The sequence below is a fragment of the Episyrphus balteatus genome, chromosome 4 (assembly GCF_945859705.1).
Source record: "Episyrphus balteatus chromosome 4, idEpiBalt1.1, whole genome shotgun sequence".
In the NCBI taxonomy this organism is placed as follows: domain Eukaryota; kingdom Metazoa; phylum Arthropoda; class Insecta; order Diptera; family Syrphidae; genus Episyrphus; species Episyrphus balteatus.
In genome coordinates, this window is record NC_079137.1 from 34515366 (window position 1) to 34539092 (window position 23727).

Sequence of the window (23727 nt, forward strand, 5' to 3'; positions counted from 1 at the left end):
TGCATTAAAATAAGATTTTTATTGCAACTAAAAATATTTTTCACCCAAAAGCCAAATTTTGAATGAAATAAACATATAATCTATTTAAAACAAAAGTTTTAATGATAGCAATCGATTAACTATTGATAGAGTTTGAGCAACCAAAGTAAAAAAGTGTTATACATGGTAAAACAAAAATTTTTGTTGTGGTCTATTTTTGAGTTTGAGTAACCAAAGTAAAAAAGTGTTATACATGGTAAAACAAAAATTTTTGTTGTGGTCTATTTTTTACTCGAGTAAAACAAAAAAATGGGAAAATAAAGATAGGTTCGAATGGTCATTCTTCGGTTAATTTTCAATGAAAAAACTTTTTTAGGCCAGCATTCTGAATTAAATTTTATCTTCTGTATTCATTAAGAGCAATACATATGACTATCTCAGCCCGAAAAAAAAACCGTAAGAAAAGTAAAAAAAAACTCAAAAAATCGCTTTTCCTGACTTTTTTTCATGTTTTTTTTGGCCTGTTTTGATATAGAATTTTTGTTTTCAATTTTTTTAAAAACATTTTTTCGATACTAAATTTGATTCTCTACAACAAGTTTTAAAATCAATTTATAAACATTATGCTTTGTTTACGAGATATGTTGAAAAAAAGGGGCTTTTTGCACCCCTCCCAACTGGCACAACAGCTTCTGTAAATTGAAATCTCGCATGTTCTACTTTGCATACAGCTTGTATTGAGCTTGCTTCAGATTTTAATTGCTTATAGAAGTTCGGACTTGTTTAACAACTTCTAATAAGTTGTTTAAATACTGTTAAAGAGACTTAAACGAAGAAAACTTGTTTTTCGGATAAGCCTGTTTAATGAATTTATAGAAGCTTTACAGAAATTACCAAGTTTTGTATTTGATTTTTGGTTTTGATATTAAATAATCTAGCTCGGACACTTTTTGGTTTTGACATTGAATAATTTAGCTCGGACATTTTTTTGCTATTTGAACTGATTAAGTTTTTGATTTCATTAATGAATATACTAGGATGGCCAAGTGGGTAGAGTGGTGGACTACCACCAAGCAGATACGAAGTTCGATTCCTGGGTGTGGTAAAAAAATTATATACTTTTAAAATTATTATTAATAAATATACTAAAAACTAATGGAATGTTGTATACCTATAATATCAGATCAAAAGATAATTTCATGATTTAAAACCAGTTATAAAAAAATTCTTTTTTGTTTTTGTAGTTGTTTTTTTTTTTTTTTTAATTCGATAAGACATGTATTAAAGAGCTATACAAGCTCTTCCGAAGCTATCTGTCAAATCTCAAAGCTTCTGTAGAGCTTCGGTAAAGCTTCCTTTAAGATCCTTATTGTGTAACGTTCTCCTTTTTCCATGCCCAACAACCTTACTAAAGTTTAAAAGAAGCTGAAATGTAGCTTTTGTAATACCTTAACTGAAGCTGAAATGTTAGTTGGGCTATCTTCAATTTCCACCCTCTAATTTAATAGCACTCCGCTGTATTATCTTCTCTTTCTTGTTACCCATTCAACGTTTTTTGCAATTAAAACCCGTAAACGTCTTAGTTAAGACATAATTAATAGCCTGTAATCCTGAATCCTGGAATTATTCTGTTCTTCAAACTTATAAAATTTTTCAATTTTCAAAGATGAAATTTGCATCAAAAAGTCAATTTCGAAAAAAGTGGACTTAATCCGTTCTCACAACTGACTATTCAAATATGAGTATGAGTATCCCTTTTCAATACAATTCATCGATAGTGTTCATAAATTTGTACAATTTATTTATTTTACCGAAATTATAATTTAGTGCATATTCATTTGTAGCGTATTTTGTTGTAATTTTCTGAAGCTGCTGTTGTACCTTTTAAGTATACTGGCATCACTTTAATTTAAATTGGCATCACTAAAATCAAAAAACTTGTTCGTACTGTACACAAAATGGCTACCTTGCGGCGAAACGGCAACACAAAAGTTGACATTTCGCTTCTCGCCGCCTAGGAAGGAAGAAAGTTTGCTGATTACTTTTTTTTTGACGCGATTAAAAACGAAGGGAACACTTCAATTTTCCACACGCTGTTATTTGCAATCAAATATATTCTCAAAAAAAAGCATTAAAATTGTAATTTTTCTACAAATTAATCAATAAAAACTACAACCAAATATATCTACTAAGCACTTAGCATAAAATTAAATAGAAAAAAAAAAACAATCAAAATATGGTAAGTATTGCAATTTGTATTTCGCTTATACATTTTTTTCCGAGTGGATTTGAAGTTTTTTTTATCCATGATGGCCGAAAAAAAATGTACTCGATATAAATTAATTTTGTTAATAAATTTTAAAGTTATCAATTGTTCAGTTTTGTGATGTTCAATCTTTGTAGAAAAAAAACGTGAACTTTGTTAATTTTCTTGTAAAATGATTGAAAAATGAAATTAATTTTCTTTTTTCAACTGGGATGGGTGCTGCTTGGGTAGCCACAAGCCACATGACCTTGGACTTATATTAATCCACATTGATATCGATTAATGTTTTTTTTTTTTTTGGTCTGAAATAAGTTTATTCTTATAGTTTTGATGTAGGCGCATCAAAACTATAAACATTTTACTTTTATTTATAAAATTTATTTCGGAAGTTCCAATACACAACACGATTTTATACGATAACGAAAATAAACGATTTATTGAGGACAGTTTATAGCTTCGCTGTTTGTTCAATATACAAAAAATCTCAATCGTTGCTCGTTGGTATACATACACGCAGAAATAATTTTTATTGAAATAAGCGGGAGTATACAAAGCTATACAATTAATCTAATCAATTTCATGCAATTGTATATTTTCTATAATTTTTTTTTGTTTATGTTAAATAAATACGTCTTTAAACGATAGAGTTTATGAGAAATTGAAACCACAATATCTTGTTACTAAAACTTTGTTTCATTATCACTTTCCTGTTATTTCTGCGAACTTAATTTTTGCAAACCTGTTTCTGAGCGATATTTTAAAAAGGCGACTCAATTTAGTACTTACCTATGAATGAAGCTTGGGATAATGATAGCGTACGAGGGCAGTTTGAAATGTTCTCGGCCTGACCAATAAAACGCAATACATTTAAAAACTTTTTTTAAATCCCTTTTCATAAATTCTCTTCTTATGCCAATACACTTATTTCATCTGTGTGTTGGTGCTTCTATTCCCTTTTTATAGGCCGATTCCTCCAGCTCTTCAAAAAACCGCTCCGATTCAGCAATCACCTCCTCGTTGGTGAAGAATTTGCGTCCAGCCAATTTTTTTTTTTTAAGTTTGGAAAGAGGTAGTAGTCTGATGGTTGCTTCTGACACCCACGGACTACTGCACTTCTATTTTGAATACTGTAATGAATTGCAAGGTCAGCTTCCCGTCTAGATCAGACTGGGAAGAGGGCATTGTGACGAGAGACTTCGACACCTGCATTTTCACTGATGGCTCAAAAATGGATTGTGGGGTCGGTGCGAGTGTCTACTATGAATCCCACAATATCTCAAAATCCTTTCGACTACCAAACTTTGCCAGTGTATTCCCAGCGGAATTGCTGGCAATTAAAAAAGCTTGCAAATTACTTAGCCTATATCCAAATCAAAACCAAAGCATAGCTATACTAACAGATAGTCAGGCAGCTATAAAAGCAATTGCTTCGGTCACGACATCCTCCAAATTAGTTCAGCAATGCAGAAAGGAACTCATTGCTGAGTGGAAGCCTCACAATCACTCTCATCTGGATCCCAGGTCACAGTGGTTTTGAAGGCAATGAAAAGGCGGATGAACTGGCCAGGCAAGTATGGTGAAAAAGGCGATGGTTCAGTACTTCAAATCGAATTTCATGGAGTTTAGATTCTCTCTAGAGATTTCAACTCGATTGAATTTTTGTTCTTTTTTAATCAAACGCGGCAGCCACTTTGCGGACAGTTTTTTCAAAATGTGGTAAACCCGCTCAGAAGAGATCCCCATGGTCTTGCTTATTTTTCGCAATTTTAACATTCAGTCGTCTAAAACTATTGTATGGACTTTATCGACGTTTTCTGGAAGAGGTGGATGTTGTTGGCCTTTCGCTTCTGGGATCATGTTCGACGCTCTGTCTGCCATGTTAAATAAGGCAGCCAACTTTTTGACCATTAAATATAAAGGTGCAGATTCCCCTAATGTCTAATAGAAGTCTTCTTTAATTTGATTTGGCGTCATATATTCTTTTTGGCCAAATTTTAATAACAGCTTTAATTTCATTTTTTTCAATTTTCGTTGTAAGCAATAGAGAAGTTCAAACAAAAAATTGCACTGATAAAAATACATGACCCTTTTTAATGAAACTTCACATACAATTATAATATATATTAAGCTATTTGGGTAATTAAAATTAATTTGTTTAAGCAACGCCATCTATCAAACATTTTTGCCAAAAACGAAATTATATCCCAACTTCGTGTAAACATATAACTTTGCGAACAAAAATTACAAAAAAAACACCTTATTGTTTCACACAAACAATACACTCCGCTTCAACTGAATAAGCACACAAATTTTCAAAGGTATTTTGTTAATTTTTTCCTAAGATTGAGCTTTAATGTAACATTTGATGATGTTTACAGTTAGCTTGCGATGTAGAGAAACCAAATCAGAAAGAATAATTCTCAAAGTACCGCTATTTTTTTTTCGTGTTCTCTTACAAAGCGTCCCATATGGAAAAATGCAGTTTTTTTTTGCGTCAACTGAATAGACACACGGTCTTTCAAGGTCAATATCTTCGTTGTTTATGAGAGTTTTGAGGTGTTTAGCATACCAAATCAAAGGTTGAAATGTTCTCAGTGAGATTTTGTCATTTAATTAAAATTAAAAAAAAAGTAGTAGATTAAAAGCTTTGAATACTGTCGACAGAGCTAAAATTAATTTGTTAACGGAACAAGTACTGACCGGGTCTGCTATAGCTACCAAAATTGATCGGAGTTTTAGTGTGTTGCCTATTCGTACCTCAAAAATAAAAGTTCGTACAGGAAAAATATGAATTAAGGTAAAAAACGGCAAAAATAGCAGTTAATCGACGAGAAATTTTGAGATCTGCCTCCAATTCATTTGACTCTGGGCCAAAAATCAAACAAAAAGCTGGTGTTTCTGCAAGTGTTTCAACACTCCGCAGAGAAATTAACAGCACGGATCATTTTAACCCATTAAAAGTCCAAAAGAAACCAACTTTAAACAAGCAACAAAAAGGTATTCGTTTAGAATTTTCTAGACTCCATATGAGCTGGAAAAATGAGTGACGCAAAGTGGTTTTTTTCATTTGAAAAAGGTCAATTTTGATGGCCCTCATGACTTCAATTATCAATCCATCAAAATTGACCTTTTTCAAATGAAAAAAACCACTTTGCGTCACTCATTTTTCCAGCTCATATGGAGTCTAGAAAATTCTAAACGAATACCTTTTTGTTGCTTGTTTAAAGTTGGTTTCTTTTGGACTTTTAATGGGTTAAAATGATCCGTGCTGTTAATTTCTCTGCGGAGTGTTGAAACACTTGCAGAAACACCAGCTTTTTGTTTGATTTTTGGCCCAGAGTCAAATGAATTGGAGGCAGATCTCAAAATTTCTCGTCGATTAACTGCTATTTTTGCCGTTTTTTACCTTAATTCATATTTTTCCTGTACGAACTTTTATTTTTGAGGTACGAATAGGCAACACACTAAAACTCCGATCAATTTTGGTAGCTATAGCAGACCCGGTCAGTACTTGTTCCGTTAACAAATTAATTTTAGCTCTGTCGACAGTATTCAAAGCTTTTAATCTACTACTTTTTTTTTAATTTTAATTAAATGACAAAATCTCACTGAGAACATTTCAACCTTTGATTTGGTATGCTAAACACCTCAAAACTCTCATAAACAACGAAGATATTGACCTTGAAAGACCGTGTGTCTATTCAGTTGACGCAAAAAAAAAACTGCATTTTTCCATATGGGACGCTTTGTAAGAGAACACGAAAAAAAATAGCGGTACTTTGAGAATTATTCTTTCTGATTTGGTTTCTCTACATCGCAAGCTAACTGTAAACATCATCAAATGTTACATTAAAGCTCAATCTTAGGAAAAAATTAACAAAATACCTTTGAAAATTTGTGTGCTTATTCAGTTGAAGCGGAGTGTATTGTGTGAAACAATAAGATGTTTTTTTTTTTTGTAATTTTTGTTCGCAAACGCCATCTATGTTAGGCCGAGAACTTTTCAAACAGCCCTCGTACTTTGGTCTATCTCTAAACAGATGCCTTTAGTTACCCATGCCAAGTTGTGGTTGTTTTCCACTTGCCATTTGGAGTTGCAGTTCTGCTTTACTGCGCGTTCCTCTGGTATGGGGTCTTGAATTTGACTTTGCCGTTTCATTCTCCTTATTTTAACTCATTTAGCCAGGTCAGTTTCCTTGTGCGGTTCATATCGTTGTTGTGTCTTCTTCTCTTATAATTATAACTATTAATGAAGGCAAGACCAAAAATCATCCGAAGAATCTCACAAAACATTCCAAAAAGTTCTCATCTGCGTTCGTCAAAGTCTATTGCCAATACAGCAGGCGTCGAATAAAAAAGTTGTATACACCATTTCTTTGCAGCGCTTGCGTTGTTGGCTATGGTTAAAGTGGTGCCTAGATAGACACATTTTGTCGAATATGTCATTTTTAGGCTGTTCTTTTGACGAAAGCAAATACGGAATTTGTTTTGCCTTCATTAATGCTAGTACTCATTTTAGCTGCTTGAGTTTCGATGTTCACAAAAGAGCCGACATTGCGACATATGGTTTTAACGAAAGTACTTTATACTGCCGTAATGTAAATATGTAGTCGATTATTCTCTAAAGAATAAAAAAAAAAAAACAAGACATTGGTCTGTACAGCTTGCCTCTTTAGATACTGCCAAACGTGGATTTGAAATTCATATATTAAGCAAGAGTATCGGTTTTTTCCAAAATCTGTCGTAATGTGAATAGTCGATGGTGAACTTTTCTGGTCTAAATCCACACTGATATGGACCTTTAAGATTGTTGACGAAGGACTTCAGACGTTCACACAAAACGGTTCTGTAGTTAGCGCGGTTAGGGGGTAGTTAGCGCGGTCCTTTTTGCGGACATGCTTGGTGCCGACCACATTCGGCAGATTAGTTGGTGTATAATTCCAACCAGGTCATCGCCTGGTGCTTTAAACTGCTCGGCAGCTCTTGCTGCTTAAATGAATCTAAATTTGGATATGACTTCATTCAGCTTGTCCAGGTCGGGGTGACGGAAAAGTTGAAGGTAAAACTTCCGAAACTCATTCCTGCATCTTCTTCGATCGCTCTTATCTCGTGTTAACAGTATTTTTCTTCTTTAAAGCCGATGTTCCTTCGTTCATTTTCGCTTGTAGAGTTCTTGACAGCTCTATTACTTCTTTGCAAGCCGGTTTGTAAATTTTGTTTTGTTTAGCAGCATGTGCTTGTCGGTATTCATCATCAAACCAGGATATTTCACTATAGTGACCTTGGGGAACCCAGCACATCATAGCCTGCATCTCTTAAGGCTAATTGGCAGTTTAGCCACTGGTTTTCTTCACTACCTGGTGGCTACTATCGGTCTATATGCCAAAATTCAGGAGTAAAGCCATGAGGAAGACATGTGAAGAGCGGAGGGAACTGTGTAGTTAAATTTATAATTTAACACAAATTGGATCTCCTAGACTAGACCAAGTCGTTTTCTTGTCGTTTTAGTACAAATGACTTGAGTAATAGATAGAGGTGAATAATATGCGAAGTCCATGGCCTCCCCAGAACTTTTAATACTGTAAAAATGTCTAGCGTATATGACCAACGATGGTTACGGTTGATTGATCCGCAAATTTGTAAGTCCCTTTGTAAATAATGAGATGTGAGAACCAAAGCCTGGGTTCGTTATCGAATTTGACATTATTTTTTCTAAGACTTTGTCTGTACATTGGAGAAGCGATATAGGGAGAAGGGTCTTTGTTTGGCTTAGTTATTGGGAGAATATTAGCAACTTTCGAATTCATTGTGCCATGGTTAAATACAGTCGAACTTCCTTAAGTCGAAGTTTTTTTTTTTGATGACTTTTCAAAGTCAAAGTTTCTCTAACCCGAATTTTTCTTCCATTTTGAGAGTTCGAGTTTTAGAACTTCCACTGTAAAATCTGATTGAATAAAACATATGTACAACTTTTTTTAAAAAGGTATAGAACCATTTTTTAGCATGGCATAGAAAATTCGATCAAACTAAAATAACACAGCTTTCTAATTCTGCGTTATGGTTCATTGTGTAAGATGGAGTAACTTGTTTGAGTATCAAAATTTTACGAATGTTGAATGGAAATTTGTGTCATGGCCGGAAAATCCTCTTTTGTTGCAAGCAATTCAATTTCTTGTGAACACGTCAAATTTTCTGTTTCAGTATTTATAGTTTTGACTGAGTGTTATGAAATTGCTGGTATATTTTTCATAGAATAAAACTTTTTATGCTTATACTGCTTTGCAAAATTCAACGTTACTTTTGCGCTAGAATAACAGATTATTAACTTTAGGATCTTTCTTAAAAAGTCTCATGAGTTGAAATCACCACTAAGAATGATACATGACCTAATGGACCTTACAGGTCTAACTAGCCAGTAAGGAACTTACTATTATAACTACTCGGAGCTTCTTATGAATAGGGGTAGACTTTTTAAGGTAAGAGGGTAAGTATTAAAATGAAATGAGGGTCATCGGACAAAAATTGGGTTGGGAGCGACTATTTAATCACCGGAATGAGGGCTAGTCGATGACTGAAAGCTTTTTTAAACGATCCATAAAACGAAATATGAAAACATTCAAAGATTTTACTGTTTTCTATAACAACCTCTTAAACTTTATTTCTTATTGTATTTATGTTTGTTTTTTTTTTTTTTTTTCTACTTTTAGGGTTCCCACGAAAGAGAATCGCGATCTTCGCCCCGTTCTGACGAACCAGTACATGATGGTGCTTCGCCGACGAAGAAATCTCGCTCGGATTCAGGTATGCATCAAATATAAGATACATTTTTACATAATTTGCACATTGATAACTAGTAAAGCTACACTTCTAGTAAAATATCAATTATTATAAAAACAAAATAATTCCTAAATTTAGCAAATCATATCTAACTAAACTTTATTATATAAGTTATTATTTAATGTAATTGTAGTCAATTTGATTAAGTAAGCATACGTATACAAAATTTACAAATGATCTAAAAAAAAAAAATCAAAGCTCTATACATGTCTTCAACTTATTCTAACTAATTCGTCGGTCTTTTTTTTTTTTTTCTTTTTTTGTTCTGCTCTTAAGTTATTGCAGACTCATGCTGATGTCAGGTGAGACACTACCTAATCTACCTACTTGCGCTCCTTGCAATTTAGTAAGCGCTGTGGTGCAAGAAAATACGAGAAAAACTATTGAAAACAATACAAAAAAAAAATAAAACGAAATAAACTCGATTTAAAATCTGAACTTACATAGAAACCGAATCAAAAAAAAATATTTCCCTAAAATACTTCGACGAAAACAAAATATAAGAGCAAAGACGTTTACTATAATTTAAAAAAATAATAATCAAGCTGATTTGAAGCGTGTGTAAACCAAAAACAATACCACTAACATCGATTTGAAATCTCACTAGAGTAACGTTTAATTGTCCCTTTTTTTGCAAAAAAAAAAAAATGATCATTGATTAATCGAACTATTCTTTTTTATATAAATTCTTTCTTTTTTCTTTGTATGACATATTTTTTTAAGTTTCTAATCGATTGAGGAGATATAATGCAAAGCAAATGCAAAAAGAAATGCGCGCGCTGCAACACCCTGCACACACAACCATCTAGATACGATTATTGGGGGCCAAAAGGTGTGGTCGGTGGCATCTCTGCTCTTCTAAAAAAAACTGGCTGCTTTATCTTTTTTCTTCACAGAATAATTATTATTTGTGTACACATTTTTTCTTTTATTTGATTATTAACCATTTTTATTATTATTTTTTTATTATTTATTTTATTTTAGTTTATTTACATAAAACATACAAAAAATGTGAAAATGTTGCGTCGATGGTAGTATATAAACATTTTCCCATCACGAAAAGAAAAGAAGATTTATCTTTTTTTTTTTAGTTCTTTCCACTGTGCTTATTATCGTTTCAGAGGATTTTCATTTCATTCTTCGTATACGTCCCAAAAATTCAGATAAATAATAACTAAAACTATAAACATTGTTCCCTCAAAATCGAAAGATTGTGGCTTCATACAACTTTATGTTGCATCAAAAAATAAGGTCGATACGTTTTATAATGAAAACTACTTTATAAATGTTTATACGCAAAAAGAATTGTATGGAAATAATGTTTTTTTTTTTTGTTTTTTCTTTATGTTAAATGTAATTTCATTTGAGGTTTATTTTTAATGAATATCGATTGAGTGGTCTCGTATGTTGTCCATTAAATACTTTTTGTATGTAATTGTTGTCTTATTTATTATCACAAGAAACACAAATCTGTTTATATATATTCACCAGTAGTTTTTTGAAAATAATGTTAATGTAAACATTTCTCTAAGAATATGTACATACAAAAGCTACAACAAATAATATGCACATACACTCGACTCACAAGCTTCCAAAATCCATGACATTATAATTTGAGGAATAAAGTTGAAATATTCTTCTTCTATAACCGGAACAACGGTAACTAGGTTACCCAGATTGTTTTTAAAACCTTTCATTTCTACATTTAAATCAATTCCTTTATCTCCTGGCTGCTGGCTCAATCATTTTCAATTGATCCTCTTGTTTTAAGTTATCATACCACGGGTTTACCTAAACTATGGTTCCTTCTGTTACATACATACTTAATGACGTCTATGGTTTTCGCCATATATCGCCTTATTGTCTGATAGTGACCTCGAATTTCTTCATCCGGAGTCATTCACATTTTACAATCTTTAATTTTAGGCGCAACAGATTTAACATGTACTTCATTCTACAGACTGCAATTTATAAAGTTTACGCAAAATCTAATTAATAAACTGCTTGAACTTTCATACACCATTAATGACACCCTTTTCTAGCACGGATGTCTAACAAGAAAATTAGCTATAACAGTGAATTGATAAAAACTTTCCATACAGAGTGTTCCGAAGTGGATAATGGTGTTTGCGTAAATTCTTTTCGGAAACCCTTTTAGGTCTCAGTGATGGTAATACCACAAGCTGATATAACCTTTTTCATATCTAGCCAAGCTACATAAGGCCGTCATGTTCCTTAAGATCTGAAAGGAGTTGATGTGTGAGAACATTGAGGCCCTACATGAGACTGAAGTGTAGCCACTTATTCTCAAACAAATGTTTATGTATCGGCAAACATATTTGATTTAAAATGCACTGTTTTGTCTGAATTGATGTCGAACTTATAAGAAAAAAAAAGAACTCTTTTGATGTTGATCCTTAAGTCTGGAGAACGTTTGGCTGGCGCCTGGAGACGGTTATGTTTGAGTGAGTCGGAAGTCTTTATCCTAAGATATTATTTCATTCCGAATTTACCATTAAAGCACAAATTTGTTATCAAAAACTCCCTTAAGTCCATTCATGAGATTATTACGAACAACATTAAGCTAAAGGACTTGGAAAAATTTTTGACTAAGTATTCATTTACTCGCCCGAAGAAGTTTCTAGTATTTTGTTCAAAATCAAAGATAATACTCACAAAAAAAAGCATTCTGAAAAACAATATAACTGATTTGGCATTATCACCTAAAAAAAAGAACATAAATTGTAAAAGGTACCCAGATCGAACTAAATTTTAGCTGACATTTTGCGTCCGTTAAATTTGGACAGACAGAAAATGTGTAGTTGGCAAAAAGTGTTTGATTTTCTATCTCAATCTGCGAAAAACCCTACTGAAAGTCTTAAATAAATTTTAGATTGGCTAAATTTTTGAGATGATTTTGTTTAGGAGCTAAAATTTAGTTCGGACTGCGTACTAGGGTTTAGGTGGAAATTAAAAATAAGTTTTATTTACGTAAATCTAACAAAAGTGACTTAGTAATTTTGACAGTCGATTAACTCTCACAGCCACAACTCTAAATGGTTTTCAATTTTTGGTGGATTTAATTACATTATATTCTACTTAAATACACTGGTCCAGCTTTGGTTGTCGAGCTAATGTTTGTTTTACTTTTTTTTAATATGCATTGAGTGGTGTAGAAATTTGAAATAATTGTTTTTGTATAAATCATATTTATTTTTTTTAAATCAAACAATCCATACAATTCTTTTGTGCAAATACATTTTTATATATAAATCAAAAACGAATTAGGAATCTATGTTTAGTTAATTCTCCGGTACTTTCTTTTTGTTCTCTCTTATTTTCAGGCGGATTTACAAATATTATAAAGTTGTGTGAAAGAAAAATATAAGAAAATATCCTCCTCCTCCTGTGTGCTCTCAAAACATACTTCCGCTATCTAAAATGCTAATTGTAGGCTTTGTGAGAAACAAAAAAGCATAAGCAAACCAAATACACACAAACTAGGGTTCATGATAAAAAAAAAAAACAAAAATTACCACAAATTTTATAATAATATTTCTTTTTTCTTTTTTTATCTTTCTTCCAGGCATCGAAAAAAAAAATAAGATCATTAATATTTGTCTCTATTTCCATTTCGATTTTGTTTGGTTCTTGTTTGTCTCTCTCTAGAAAGAAGCAGAACGAAATCACTTCACAATTGAAAATGAAAAAAATTCCTAAAGCTTAAAAAAAAGCTCTTGACAAGGACAATTTTGAGAACACTTCATATATTTTTCTTTCCCTAACAATAAATTTTTGACATTAAATTTGACTTGACAATTATACCTACTCACCGACTCGAAAAGTTGGAAAAAATACTTTTCTGTTGTTGCTAAAAACGAAGATGATGTTTAGCTGTCGATCCTATGGTTGATATTTTTATTAAATAAAAGTTAACAATTCTAGGCAAATCGGAACCGAAAGTACCTTTCATATCTCAACCTATCTATGATTTAAAGCAAACTGGAGATGTTAAATTTGGTCCTGGTACGCGATCAGCATTGCTGGGTTTATTGGGTGGTGCTTTGCCTAAATTGTCATCGGAACAGCATGATACCGTGACCAAGGCGAAGAAATATGCCATGGAACAGAGCATTAAGATGGTGCTTATGAAGCAAACATTGGCTCATCAACAACAAGTGAATAGAAAAAAGCTTATATTTATACCATTATGTATAGAATTGTTCAAATCTTTTTCAGCAATTGGCAAGTCAAAGGACCCAAGTTCAAAGGCAACAAGCTTTGGCGCTGATGTGCAGGTAAGTTCAAGTTTAAAAACAAAAAAAAAAAAATATAGATTTTAGTGTCTTACTATCGATAATCTCCTCGATCCTCGCTCCCTTCAACCCTTATATTTTTTTATATAAAAACTCATAGTCTATAACCAAAATATGGGTACTCATTTTTATTGCCTTTTATGTTTTAATAAATAATTCAAGCCCCCGAAAACCATATGAAGCGGCGATTTAAAACTGCCAGTAGAATGAGCGCATATTCGATGTAGCCAAAAACTCTGCGAAATGCTTAGGTTTCCTACGAAGATGTAAGAAATATTTCACCCCTTCTGATCTGGCTATAATTTAAAAGGCATATATTCGTCCAAAGCTCGAGTATAATTCCCATATCTGGGCAGGTGCTCCTAAGACCCACTTGAGTTATTTGGATAGAATTCAAAAAAGAGCTTTTAAAATGATAGGTGATTGTTCCATTACTGATACAATCCCACCTCTTGAGCACCGCCGGAATGTATCATGCCTGTCCATATTTTATAGGTACTTTTATAAAAAATGTTCTAATGAAATAGCTAGCTGCATTCCTCCCTTTAAACAATTCAACCGTAATACTTGTACTTCAAGGAATGCCCATCAGTTTACACCTGAGCCCAATTTCGGACGTACCGTCAAATAAAGTAGTCGCACTACTAGAATGTGGAATGCATTACCCGCCTCAGTTTTTCTCTCCCATTTTAATGTTCAGAACTTTAAAACCAATGTGCATCGGTATCTCCTTTTACATCCCTTCCCCTTTTCCTAAAGCTCGTACTGTGATTCGTTATAAGAACGCTAAAGGCTATAAAACTGCATACTCAAATTTTGGTTATACCTTCACTCCCAAAATTTGCTGTGGGCTCTCGGTCTATCAACGCAACTCTTGGTAATTGGTTATATTTTTCCATCTTATCTTCTCGGTGAAATTTGCTAACTTGGCCATTCTAAAGTAACGAAGGGGACATATAAACACTGTTATCCAATTTGTCTCGACGAAGAAGCAATCTATTTTCTTGAAACTTGATGAGTTTCAAGGGCTCATCATAAAGTTGATGTTTTCGAAGTTTCACGAAAAACTAATCACAACAAAAACATAACTGTTAAAAAAAGAGCCAGTTTCTCCTATGTTAAAATTATGCTGGCACAGTGATATAAAAGTATACCAAGTTCTAATGTTGGATTTTAAATTTGTATCAATTAAGTTTTGATTGTTCACCCGACAAAGACGGTAACGGAGAAAATCATACGCTTCTTCTCATTACCGTCTTTGTCTGAATAATTTGGCTACGTTTAATAAGTGAAACTTCTAGTACATCAATATCATGAGCCCTTAAGGACCACAAAATCCTATTTACGGCTGTAAAATGATACAATAAGCATCTTTATTCATATTTTGTCTTTTTCGCAAAGAAGGCTTTAAAGCTAGAAGTTGATGAAAACCACTGAGCAATAAAATAGAAAAGGTATTTTTTATGTGATTTCAATTATCTACTAAAGTTGTGACGGTGCATCTTTTGTAGTATTTTTTTTTTTTTTTTTCTTTAAGAGAATTTATTCACATTCTGAAAACGATTTTATAAATGAAAAAGTGATTTTGTTTTTTTCAGAAAATTTGACTTTCTGTCAAAAATTGGTGTAAAGTGCCTAAATTGTGATAGGTATATAAGTCGATTGTTGTTTTCAAACTCGGCCTGGGTCCCGTTAAAGAGCTAATACATCAACTACATAAGTTACATCTACTACATCAGCAACCTCAAAAGCCAATAGTTGAGTCCAATTGAACGTCGGGAAATATTTGTTATGGTTTAAATAGTGCAAATGTTCAAAAAAGTGCTTCGGGAATTCCAACAGGCCGCCGTAATTAATGTTTAAAGTCATTGACAACCGTGTTTTATTGGTAACTCAGTACTTAGCTCAGTAAAATTTTGCACGGGAAACAACAAAAAATGATTGCTAAAGATAAACAAAAGTTTTTTATTTGTTGGTTTACAGAGAAAATTTTTTTCACAACTTATACATTTTTGACCCTTCAACAATAAAGATTACTAGCTTACCCGTGCGAGACTTCTCGCATGCTTAAATAAAAAGAAAGTATAGGTAGGAAGGTACAAATGTAAATGCAGAGTGTGTTTTTTAAAAAGTCGAGAATTACTAAAAAACTCCTGTTTATCCCATTTAAAATACATTGGATTAGCCCCAGTTTAAGTTAAACAGCTATGAATATGGCACATTAAATTTAGCAATTCTAGGTTCCCTAAGTTGTACATACATTTTATAATTAACTCTATTTCAAACAGGTTGCCGCAACTAATATCTCAAACTTGGTCAATTTGAAGAACTTGAACCGATGTTGAATCATGCATTCACCACCTTAAATCGTCAATAAAAAAATTGTCGAACGTAAGGTTTCTGTCTGATTCTTACATCCGACAATTTTTCCTTTGACGATTTTTCTTTGCTGTTGTATTGGGCTTTTCCAAAAATTATCTTAGACCCATTTAATTCACACTCCATTAAATTTTATATCGCTATTCAAAAGTGGATATTTTAAAATTCGTATCTACCTACGTGATTTCATAGTTTTTCATTTTTAATAGCCACTTATCATATTTTAGCTTAGGAAGTACCTAAACGGACCTAACACCCCTATTACGATTGTCAACTATCAATTGATAGTTGATAAATACTGAAATTTGATGTTTTAAAATCGAAATGGGGGAAAACTGGTCATTTTTTTAATGGATCTTTTCAGTTACATTTCACCGTTAGCATCATTCTTCGTTTTCAAATTTTTTTCAAAGCAAATAAGAGATCTAATTTTTTTTTAACAACTATAAGTTCTTTGCTTCCGGCTACAAAGAGGTTAAGTCACAAAATTGCACTTTCGGGTTTTGATGAAAAGAGAATAAGCTCTTTTATTTGGTATCAAAAACATAAATTTAGAGTAACTCTTTCTTATAAAAATAAGAGGATCAATACTCAAAAATTCATCGATTTTCAACTTCAATCGGATTTTCTGGTAAACTATCATTTATGTAAGTCCTTTTTACCCAGGGGCAAAGAATTGATAGTTGCAATCGTAATAGGGGTGCAACACTTACGCCCCTATAGCACGCAAAGAGCAAATGAAGGGTCCAGGGGAAAAACGGCACATGTCCACTTTTTGTCAAAAATAAACGAATGATGAGGTCTTGTAGTATTTACTGACCACTATCTGATGGCATCCTTACTTTTATAAAACAAATTTAAGCCTTGCTTTAAGTACTAAGTTGTATGGAGAACAAAATTTAAAAATGCATTTTTCTCGAAATGAGTTGGAATGGACTTGTGCTGTTTTTCCCCTGGAGCCTTCAAATATTCCGGCCTTTTTCTTATGTACATTATGTATATACTATATATGTACATACATAGGTACACTTCCCAGACTTTTCCTGGCAAATGGAAGATGAAATGTTCCTACGGAATATGTTCATACATATATGTACTTACAAAAAATCTTGAAAAAAAAACCATAGGTGTGTTTTTTTGTTTATCTATATTGTTTTTTGAAATCCATGCAAATATTTGGCACCACACTGTACATAAACTTTGGCAGCTGTCTGTCAGAAAAGTCGCTTTTGTTTTTTTAATATTAACTCCGCAGTGGAAGGCCATTACATCCATGATGGATGCAAACAAATTTTTTCACAAAAAAAAAAAAACAAAAACCATAGCATGGCATCCATTTTGGATTCAAAAAATTTCACAAAAAACCAAAAATCAAAACTGACAGTTCTGATTCTGAAAAAAAACAGAATTTCTCTTCTGGTTTTAAAAACAGAAAATTCATAGATTTAAATGTTAGCAGTACAAAATGTTTGCAGCACAAAAACAAATGAAGTTTGGCGCGATTACACATATATGTGGCACATGTTAAACTTCAGATTCTTCGGAATAAAAAAAAAAACTGTTCAATTGGGATTCTGAAATCTGAATCGAAGAACAATTCCGGATTGCCAATTAAAAACGCCATTAAACGTTTGTTATTGTTTTGTTTCTGGCGGTGTTTTTTTTCATAAAGGGAAATTCCAAAAACTATCTTTGTCTTTTCCTTTTCTAATTTGACATATCTCGGCAGGGAAAATGTAAACAAAAAACATATTGTCACACACACTTACAACAAACACTGTGTGTTCGAAATCATTTAACCACAAAAACTTTTATATTTCGCGATTGTTTTCAAATTTGAAGTTTTTATTTCCGATTAATTAAAAAAAAATAATTAATTTTACATATTTATTTTGGAAAACACGAACTAAATTCACAAAACTCTATCACAATTCGCGCCTCCTTTTGTTTGTTTATGTCTTCACCATCCCAGCTATAGCTGTAAATTTTTTTTCTTTTTTTTTCTGTTTTCTTTTGACTGTTTTCTTATACTGACAATCGTTGGAAGTTCCCCACTGAACTTATTCCAAAGATCCTGTCAAAAGCGATGAACACTTCCACTTTCCAATCATTTTGGAAACATCTTATGTAGAAGTGTTCAATGATCTGAAAGAATAATTAAAATAAAGGTAGGACCGCACTTGATGTTGAAGGAACTACGCTAAGTACACCAAAGTAAAAAATAAGCAAAATATTTTGTATCTTTCATTGGTTATCGGAACTACACTATGTGGAATATAATTATTCCTATCAAAATATCGTATTATGTGATAAATGAATAAAATAAATCAATTATTTGTATTTGACGAATTCGACGGAAGAAATATCCCAACTTTCTACTTTTTCATCTGTCGTATCCTTTGACATTGGTTGTCAACAATAGATCAGTTAAATTTTCTGTTTCGGAGTGCACACCGGGGAATTTCAGAACTAAGAACTGTGTTCTTTTCTTTTCTGATTTTATGAATTGTGAACTTTAGTTGTTTATTTGTGAAGAAAATGTAATAAAAGTAACATTTAATGATATATCTAATAAATTATATCAATTAAATACTAAAATTCTGTTGTAGAGTTCAATTTTACTATGCCAAAGTCATATCTACAAATGATAATCTGTTATTAAAAATTATTTTTAACTGAAGAGCAAGTACATACATAAAGTCTAGTAGCGTATTTTATTTTATTAAAAAAAAAGAACAACGATAATAGTTAACAATTTCTTGCATCAGAACTTCCTTAGTGCACATTCATCGAGAAAATATCGAACACACCTTGGAATTTAAAGTGAGCTGTCAAAAAGCAATCCGTCATGCAACGTTTTCTTTGGGTCACCCCTTTCTGTCCCATCCTTCAATTTCAACGGATTGATTGACACAACGGGTGGAACGGATTCTATGGGTTGGGGCCTTTAATTTCAAATTAATCTTTCGATCCATTTTACCTCGATGAGGATTAGCAATTTACCATTAACCATTTGACATTCAAAATGAAATAGTTTACGAAAATATCTCATTTGGAATTTAGTGAAAACATGATATAAGGCACTTAAATACAAAATAAAACTTTTGAGTGATCTTTTTTTTACAGAGGTTGACTACCCAGAACCTCAAAAGTTGGCATTTTCAATTTGTGTGCCAAAAATGAAATAAAAATGTATAACTAATGTTACATGTAACAGGGCTGTTTAGGTACTGCCTAAAACAGAAATAATTCTGCTTTTTTCAACTTTTTTAACCCAATTCCTGTTTGATTAGACTGAAACTGTGTAGTTTTTTTTTTTTTACAAAAAAGAGAGCCCCTCTTCTTGCAAATTTCTGCCCAAAAATTTCTTCGGACAAAAGTCTGAAATCTTTCAAAAGCTAGTGCCTTCTTTTTTTCTTTTAATAAATGATAATTTTGTCCTAAAAGAGTTTGCGTACTTTTGCACAATTTTTTCTTTCTCTGAGAGGATTTCATCCCCACTTCTAAAATTTGACAGGTTTCATATTTTTGTCCAAACTTATCTGCAATTTGTTTGTACATAATAATGCTTAAAATGTTAACCATCAGAATTTTTAAGCAAATCGGAGAATTTACTCGCCTAATGAACGCCCCTGATGATACGAACTAATGATATACGAACACCCCTAATGTGAACAGGAACACGCCATGTCAAACATTTCCAGATTCATTGGAAAGTGGTAAAAAGTCATTTTAAAATTCATTTTGGCTGGAATATTATTTTTTAAACAAATTAAGATTTCTTAAAAATTATAAACAATTATATATTTATATTTTGCCAGATTCTGGCGACAGAAATTCCCTTTTTTTTAAGATATAATTTATTAAAATCTGTTCGGTGTAAGTCCCGCAAAAGGGTGTTCGACAACGGTAATAATATATATGATTAATGATTAATAAATAAATAAAAGTAATCAATTGTTGTTTTTTACAGCATAAAATGTTTCCTCAGTAAAATACTGAGTACCAATAAAACACGGCCGATATAGCTGATGTAAACAATGTAGTACGCTGTGAAATAAGCCCCTGGTTGCAGAAAACATATTCATTGTCTTCAAAACTTGTTTGTTTTGTTCTTCCAATTATTTTCCGAAAGGCCTTGTGGCCTTTGAAGAATGCTATGAAATGTAAAAAAAAACCATAAAATTCAAAAGAAAAGCTCCCAGAAAATTTTTAAAGCAAGTGGTGTTGTGTATAATATATAACAGCCTATGTCCAAAAAGGCTAATAGTAGCACCCGATTATATTTTAAATTGGCCCGCATTTCCTCATTTAATTGAGAACCCGTGTCAGCATTGCAAATGCAAAATGAGTTTAAAAAATTAAAAATATCCAAAAGTTAATAGAAAAAAATTTACGTAGTTTCGGAATCCATAACACTTTATCTCTTTGAAAATTAGACTATTACAAAAAAAAAAAAAACAAGAAGAAAAATCATAGTAAAAGACATTTCTCAAAAGAAAATATAAAAATTCATAATAGCTATTTTAGCCGTAATAATTTTTACGTATACAAGTTTGCGATAGTAAGATTATGTTTCTCCAACTTAATGATGAAAATTTTGAATAATTGAATGTGAATTTAACTTCAAGGATATTTAAAAACAGCTCTCGAGTTAATGAGACTTTGAGTAAACTTAAAGTTTTGTGTGCTTTTTAGCTGATAAGATCTGAACTCTTAGCCAAAATACAAACACCAAATTATTATTGTTCATTACAAAACTAATGTAATTTATTTCCCTTTCAGAGTCTATGTTGGTAGCATATCATTTGAATTAAAAGAAGATACTATTCGTGGTGCTTTTCTTCCATTTGGTCCAATTAAATCGATAAACATGTCATGGGATCCAATTACACAAAAGCACAAAGGATTCGCATTTGTCGAATATGAAATACCCGAGGGCGCACAATTGGCATTGGAACAAATGAACGGAGCTCTTATGGGAGGGCGTAATATAAAAGTTGGTCGTCCTAGTAATATGCCACAAGCACAACAAGTTATCGATGAGATTCAAGAAGAGGCAAAAAGTTACAATCGCATCTATGTGGCTTCCATACATCCAGATCTGTCCGAAGAAGATATCAAGAGTGTTTTTGAAGCTTTCGGTCCGATATTGTATTGTAAGTTGGCACAAGGAACATCATTGCACTCCCACAAGGGCTACGGTTTTATTGAATATGCTAATAAACAAGCCATGGATGAAGCCATTGCCAGTATGAACCTCTTTGATCTTGGTGGACAATTGTTAAGGTAAAATTGAATAAAATTAAATTTAGCATTTTTCAACCATTAAATATTAAATATTTGTTTTCTCTTTAGAGTTGGACGTTCAATCACACCACCAAATGCACTGATGGGACCTTCAACAAACTCAACAATGCCCACAGCTGCAGCTGTAGCTGCTGCTGCTGCAACTGCAAAAATTCAAGCACTTGATGCCGTTGCAAGCAACGCCGTTATGGGTCTTTCGACAACTCCAACACTCTCTGCAATTCCACCCTTGGCAGCAGTCGTGCCAAAGGTTGCTGCTCTTCCATTACCTACAGCTGCTGCTTTACCGCCACCTGGTATTGCAGTACCTGCTACAACAGGCTTTCAAGCGGCCGTATTCCAAGCTCCAGCGGCCGTCGCACCTGCTGCGCTGCCACCGCCTGGTATTATAACAATGGCAACAGCAGTACCCACAATAGCCACACCTGCGGCGTTAATTCCAGCAGCTGTAGCTGTAAATAATTCCGAACAAATCAAAAAAGCCCATGAAAAGCAACAAGAAGAACTTCAAAAGAAACTCATGGAAGAAGGTGAAACACAAACTCTGCAACAGCAAGAGAACATGTCTATCAAAGGTCAAAGTGCAAGGCAATTGGTAATGCAACGCCTAATGCGACCACAAGAATCCAGAGTTATTATCCTGCGCAACATGGTCGGTCCAGAGGACGTTGACGAAAGCCTTCAAGAAGAAATTCAAGAAGAATGCGCTAAATTTGGTGTTGTTAGTCGAGTCATAATCTACAAAGAGAAACAAACAGAAAACGAAGATGACGACGATGCTGAAATAATTGTGAAAATCTTTGTCGAATTCTCCACATCCACGGAAGCGATACGAGGTCGTGATGTTTTACACGGTCGCTTTTTTGCAGGTCGACGAGTTGTTGCACAACTATACGATCAAGCGTTATTTGATCATGGTGATCTCTCTGGATAAGATAACTATTAGCACGTCCATGTTCTTGTATTTTATAAAAAGTATCTATTTTAAACATACATTTATTATTTAATTGTGCAGCGTCGAAAGTCCACCCAAAAAAAATTGTTTTATTCTTCTTCTCACTGTTAAAATTTCCTTGATAAATATTTTTAAGCTGATCTCCTTGTCCACTATCAATTATATTAATTTGGAAATATGTATTTAATAAAATATATCTGTTCTTAGTAGTTCCCAAATCAAAAAAAACAAAAAAAAAAATCAAATGAAATTATGCAAATTATAGCATAGTTATTTATGCGCCATAACATTGTATAAATCGTGATTATGCTCAATAAAAATATACATTACCAATCAAAAATAGCGTGTATTATTTCTACTCACTTTAGTTTCACTAACCTCGAATGAGAGTACTCTAGGGCTAGTTTTCTAGTGCTCAGAGTTAATTAATCTTGTAAAAAAAATTTAGGTCCAGAGACTGAAGAAGCAAAAACAAGGACAAAAGTCGTCTATCGATAGAAAAACGTTACTCGCAATAAGGGCATTTGTTAAGATAAAAAAAAATTAGATTCGGACGCGTTTAGGACGCGTTTAGGACGCGTTTTGGACGCGTTTCGGACGCACTTTGGACGAGTTTTGGATTCGTTTCGTACGCGTTTTGGGCGCATTTTTGACGCGTTCGAGGTCGTGATGTTTTACACGGTCGCTTCTTTGCAGGTCGACGAGTTGTTGCACAACTATACGATCAAGCGTTATTTGATCATGGTGATCTCTCCGGATAAGATAATTATTAACACGTCCATGTTCTTGTATTTTATAAAAAGTATCTATTTTAAACAAACATATTATTTAATTGTGCAGCGTCGAAAGTCCACCCAAAAAAAATTGTTTTATTCTTTATTTTTAAGCATCTCCTTGTCCACTATCAATTATATTAATTTGGAAATATGTATTTAATAAAATATATCTGTTCTTAGTAGTTCCCAAATCAAAAAAAAAAATTAAAATGAAACTATGCAAATTATAGCATAGTTATTTATTATGCGCCCAGTGGCGTATCCAGAAAAAAATTTGGAGGGGGCTTGAAAATTTTTTATATGTTGAAATTATGAAATTTTTTTCTTTTTTACCGACTTCCAAAAAGGAGGAGGTATTCAATTCGTCTGTTTTGTTTTTTGTTTTTTTTTTTTTATGTTTGCTACCTCATAACTTTGGACTGAGTGAAACAATTTTGATAATTCTTTTTGTATTGGAAAGCTGGTGGCTACAATGTGGTAATTTTAATTTTTAATTTCGCTCTGGCCATAGAAACTATTAGAAAAACCATAAAACACAGTTTTGATCCATGAAAGTCGGTTTTGTTTTTTGATAAAAATGATTGTTTTTATTCATTTTTGATCGAGACAAAAGCGATGTGCTGCAGTACTGAAAGTGGTATAGTAGCATTTTAGTGCTCTCGACTTCGTAGTACTGTGTCCTCCTTCATATTCAAAATAGTGTTTTTATCAAAGTTCTTGTATTCCAAACATTTTACACAAACAGCGAGGTTTTGAGTAATCTTTAATCTTTATTCCTATCACGTCTAATTTTTTGAGCTGCACTCATCATTTTATTCGATATAAACGCCCATGTTCCGAAATTCGACCGAAAGTGAATTGAAATCACTTTTCAATTTCACGTGAAATTGATCTTCGATCGATTTCGAA

General features: G+C 32.8%; 2 protein-coding genes across 3 annotated transcripts in view; one reads left to right on the forward strand and one right to left on the reverse strand.

The window, feature by feature from the left end:
- Positions 1-23727, reverse strand: part of LOC129918901 (serine/threonine-protein kinase 10) — a 247701-nt gene that overhangs the window by 177098 nt on the left and 46876 nt on the right. The window lies entirely within an intron of this gene.
- Positions 1993-22306, forward strand: LOC129918903 (poly(U)-binding-splicing factor half pint). 2 transcript variants are annotated; one of them, XM_055999661.1, is made up of 6 exons: positions 1993-2218; positions 8953-9046; positions 13028-13260; positions 13322-13380; positions 20563-21066; positions 21136-22306. In XM_055999661.1, exons 1-6 carry the CDS (start codon positions 2216-2218, stop codon positions 22019-22021), a joined length of 1779 nt encoding a protein of 592 aa, XP_055855636.1. In that variant the 5' UTR covers positions 1993-2215; the 3' UTR covers positions 22022-22306. The 2 variants fall into 2 exon arrangements, with proteins under 2 accessions (XP_055855636.1, XP_055855637.1); XM_055999662.1 differs by lacking the exon at positions 1993-2218 and adding an exon at positions 9359-9384.

Coding starts and splice junctions, on each gene's coding strand:
- LOC129918903 (XM_055999661.1), top strand. Junction 13,261..13,321: donor CATTGGCTCATCAACAACAA/GTGAATAGAAAA, acceptor AATCTTTTTCAG/CAATTGGCAAGTCAAAGGAC. Junction 13,381..20,562: donor GCTTTGGCGCTGATGTGCAG/GTAAGTTCAAGT, acceptor TTTCCCTTTCAG/AGTCTATGTTGGTAGCATAT.